Raw genomic sequence first — 4465 nt, forward strand, 5'->3', positions numbered from 1 at the left:
CACACCCGGCTCTACTTACCGGGCCAGGTGGCCTGGAAAACCGTGACCTTAATAAAGAATAAAAAAGTAGGAAAAAACACTTGATCAGGGGCATTGGTTCTGGTAAAAGGGCTGTCTTTAAAAAGATAAATGTCAATAAGAGATGGTCCAAGGAGGGAAAAAAAAGTGTTTGGAAGAGCTGCTCTCTCATATACAGACAATGACAGAGCCCAGTGCACTTGGACTGATCAATGTAAACAAAGGGAAATCAAATGAGGCATTAACTTATGCTTTAGGTGAAGCTTTTTAAAAATGAGAGCTTTAACATCTTAAAAACTAGGTTATGGAATTTAGTCTAACTTTTAGCACCTTCCCTTAAAGGGGCAAAGCACATTAAAGCCACCCCCCACCACCACTGAAATCCCCCAGATGTGATACTGGGAAACCTCTCAGAAGATCTAGTCATTCCCAGGGTGTACTCTTCAAGCATTCAGCCCGTATAGTTTCCAATGCTAATATGCCTCTTCCAAATCTTCCTTCCTGCAGTTCAAACCTCTCCATTGAGAAAGTTTTAACAACATTCAGATGTTCAACTGCCTCAATGCAGCACATCAAGGAGCAAACCAAACCCAGTGAAGTCATGGGAAACAGACATGGCCACAAATATGTGCCATATCTAGAAACAGGAGCATCACTAGGAGAAAAGCTGAAGTTCCAGGGCAGGTGGACTTTCTGGTTCCCTCAGCCAAAGTAGGGATTAGGAGTGCTCCCACATTCAGGAGTAGAATATTTCAGGAGGGGTGGGGAGTGGAACTGGCAGGTAGTAAAGATGCATATCAGTGGTTTTCAACTGCAGACCCCTGGGGAGGCTCCGGACTTCTTAAAGTGTCTGCAAAAGATGACTATGAAAATTAAGTTTCAAATCCCGAAAAAGACATTCCATTTCCAAAGGGGTCCACACCTCCATTCAAAGTTTTTTAGGGGTCTGCAGATGAAAAAAAGGTTGAAAACCACTGATTTATATATTAGAGTCACAGAGAAGGCTGGTTTGACCAACTCTGTAACAAGGCAGAAGCTAAAATTGGTTTGACGTTATAAACTCCCTCCACAGAGATGCTTGTAAAGACACCCATGAGAACACAGCTGCCATCAGACTCCTCTCTGAAAAGCTAGATTTCAGTCAGGGCCTCTTCATGAAGGTTCACAAACCTTCCACCAAACCCAAGGCTCAGATTTTTTGAGGTACTCAAGGCCCTCAAGAGGTACCAAAAGCTTCACAGGGTATGGGCCTTGGGCTATGTCCTGAGGCAGAGCCCAGTGCTCCTCTCTTTGCAGCATCAGGCTTATTTACAGGGCTGTTGAAACAACAAATTCCACTACAGTTGGGGATAGAAAGAATACACAAGTCTCCCACAGTCACAACCTCAGAAAGGATCAACATGGTCACCACAGGTTTCTAGCAAATCACCTTCCCCTTGGACCAGCTTCAATACCCTGGACCCTTCCAGAGCTCCCTCCCCCTCTCAGAACAGAGCCACATTAGCTCATTTTTGGTTTAGAACTGGCCCCAATAGGCTGAATTTAGAGTTAGATTCTGTCATTGTACAGTCAGATTATGTGCTTAAGAAAGTGCTGGATACTGTTTCCAATATAAAAAATATGTGACAGGAAGATGCATACAGGCTCACCAGGGAGAGATCCAGTCTTGATGCAACAAGATTCAATAGGCTGAATTCACCCAGTTTTTGAAGGAGTTTTACCAAGGGTAAACATGGCCCAGTATTTATATGGCCCAGCTGGTGGGTCACATACATGTTAAAACTTCCCTTCCCAGTATGCACTGGGTCTTTGAATGATGGGCGTGAATTCTTCGAGCATTTAACTTTGTGTCCTGGATCAGCAAAGGCATTACAACAACAAGCTGCAGAACTGCATGTCTGCTGTGGAAATGATGATTCTCATGGGTCTATAATGATGCTTTGAGCACTGTGCTGCTATACCATATGCCAGGCGAGATGCTTCAGCATATGCCTTTGCAGAACCAGGACTGTTTTAACCACCAGTGTGGCTAATCACAACAGAACATCAACCTGGTGTTTAGGAAATTCAAAGTCCAGCCCCTGGAAAGGACTGGCTTTCAAATGCCATCAAGATTAGAGAGCCACCAATTTAAAGTCCTTACTGTTTAACCCCTGCCTCTGTCTTGTTTCAATGAAGACTCTGACTGTAAAATACTACAGCATGGACTTTTACTTCCCCACCCCCTCGGTTTCCTGCTCTGTTTCCGTCTGACACACTTATCAAGGGTCCTTCCACTTTTCTTCCACCAATCATTCCTGTTTACTAGAATGACTCAACAGCTGACTGCCAATTAATGCCAATGCTGCTGCCACCGCTTTTATGCCAGCTTGAAAGGGAAGTAGAAACTGGCTGCCAGTTCCTATCCCCTACTCCTGAAATGCACACACAAAACACATACACAGTCAGATTTCATTCTCCAAAAGCTTAAAAGTCAGAGCCCTTCTTCCTTCCACCTCTAACACACTTCTCACATGAAAAGCTCACACAGGCTGCATTGGTGAGCTATTCTGCAGCAAATGTGAGCTTCTCTCCTGCTCAAGCAGTGCCATGGATGTGCACATTTTAAACACATGGAACAGATGGAAAGCAGAGGACTTTACCTTCCAGTCTGGTGGTAGCTGGGCACCAAATCCCAGAGCAGGAAACATTTTGTCTCTAGGGAAAAAAAATTATATAATTATATATATGACACACATGTACCCAGAAAGTGTTAATGAATTTATCCCTGATGCTCCTTTACTCATGAAAAGCCTGACAGCCCTGGCAGGTACTCAGCATCTGTCTCTGCCACACCACGAGAGCTGCAGGTTGGTAGCACCTCCACATAGGCCAATCCCAAACATGGGGGGAAGAGAGGAGAAAATAAAAAATCTAGTTTAGTGATTCTCAAACTGGGAACCATGACACTCTGGGGTGCCTTAATGTACTTTCCAGGGAAAGGCAATTTATTGAGTATCTGAATGTATAGGAATATTTTTCATCCCCAGATCTCAAAGAGCTTTGCTGAGGTAGAGGTATCCACCCAAAGTTCATAGACGGGGGAACTGGTCTGGAAAAGGAAGCGTTTTGCCCAGTCACACAGCAATCACAGTGCAGAAGGCACTGTTTGAACACCATGACCCATCTCACTGGACCACACTATCAATGCACCCTGTCACAGATGGAATGGGCGTGACTGATAGACCAGATAGCTGCAATCCTAACCTAAAAAGATTGGTACCTACGTGTCATAGTCCTGAATGATCTGTCCAACTGCCCAGATAGCTGACAAGTAGTCATTTGTTCCCATGGGATTGATATAGTGCAAAGATGACGGGTCCCGTGGATTCCCATTGGATGCAGTAAAATCAATTCCAACCTGAATTGAAATATAAACGCACAGACCTCCCCATCAGAAATCACCTTTATGAAGCCAGCTACCAACTCTATGCTCCTGACAGCATCTTTCCTTGACTTCCTTCCCTTTCATGATGGGCTCTTACTTTAATATCACTAGGGCAGTGTTTCCCAACCAGTGTGCCATGGCACAAAAGAGTACCATCAGAAATGAACAGGTGTGCCACAGAATTTTGCCATGGCAATGAGCTACAATAGGTAAGAGGATGGAGAATGTCTTAACACGTGTGCTGCAGAAAATTTTTATTAATGCAAGTGTGCCTTCGACTGGAAAAGGTTGGGAAACACTACTAAGGGTCAGCAAATCACTTTGTACACAGCTTTCTGCAATTTAGACAAGTTCAGTTCTTTGCTTTGGTTTCCATGTGAAAAAGGCCTATTCAACCCACATTCAGCTCCAAGTTTCCTCAAGTGTCCACTCTCTGGTTCCAACACTTTGGTTGTTCAATGGGGGAGAAGGTGGGTGAGGAGGGGAAAAGAGACTGATTATCTGAGGAGCTAAAGCATTAGCAGCCTTCAGGGAAGTGACCTGTAGTTTCAGATCCACGGCAGTTATTGGAAAAAAAAAATTAAGAGCACAGCATATTAAAAAAAAAACCCAATAAACCAAAATATAACCCAGAGTTAGTGGTTACTCTTGAAAATTTTTGAACGGAGCTTCCTTGTGCACTTCTGCATTTCATATCTACAGCCTGACTTAGAAGGTTGGAAATAGAGTGGGTTAGACTCTATTAGTCTGGTTTCCATTTTCTCCAGAATCAGAAATCCTTTGGTTAAACTTGGCTCATGTGGATTTATATCAAGGATGGATTTGCTCTGGTGTGGGAGGAGAGAAAACTCCACTGATGGGCTAGTGATTTCTAACAAGGGAGCCAAATCCACCAGTGCACAAATTGCAACTTAATTACCAGATAGTTTCACAGTAGCTAGGGTCAGGGGAGACCTGAACAGATCATCTAGCCTGACCCCCTGCCACAGGCAGGAATGAATGCTGGGTTCACAAGACCTC

At 44.0% G+C, this 4465-nt stretch overlaps 1 protein-coding gene across 2 annotated transcripts in view; it reads right to left on the reverse strand.

The window, feature by feature from the left end:
* CPNE2 (copine 2) overlaps window positions 1–4465 on the reverse strand; it is a 299466-nt gene that overhangs the window by 72474 nt on the left and 222527 nt on the right. For both annotated transcript variants that reach the window (XM_019505886.1, XM_019505885.1), the window contains exons 11-12: window positions 3285–3418; window positions 2661–2715 (exon numbers count right to left, since the gene is read on the reverse strand). In XM_019505886.1, coding sequence (XP_019361431.1) covers window positions 2661–2715; window positions 3285–3418 — 189 coding nt within the window. The remainder of the gene's footprint in view (window positions 1–2660; window positions 2716–3284; window positions 3419–4465) is intronic.

Source organism: Gavialis gangeticus, unplaced genomic scaffold (genome assembly GCF_001723915.1).
Source record: "Gavialis gangeticus isolate Ggan-Ray unplaced genomic scaffold, GavGan_comp1, whole genome shotgun sequence".
Classification (NCBI taxonomy): Eukaryota; Metazoa; Chordata; order Crocodylia; family Gavialidae; genus Gavialis; species Gavialis gangeticus.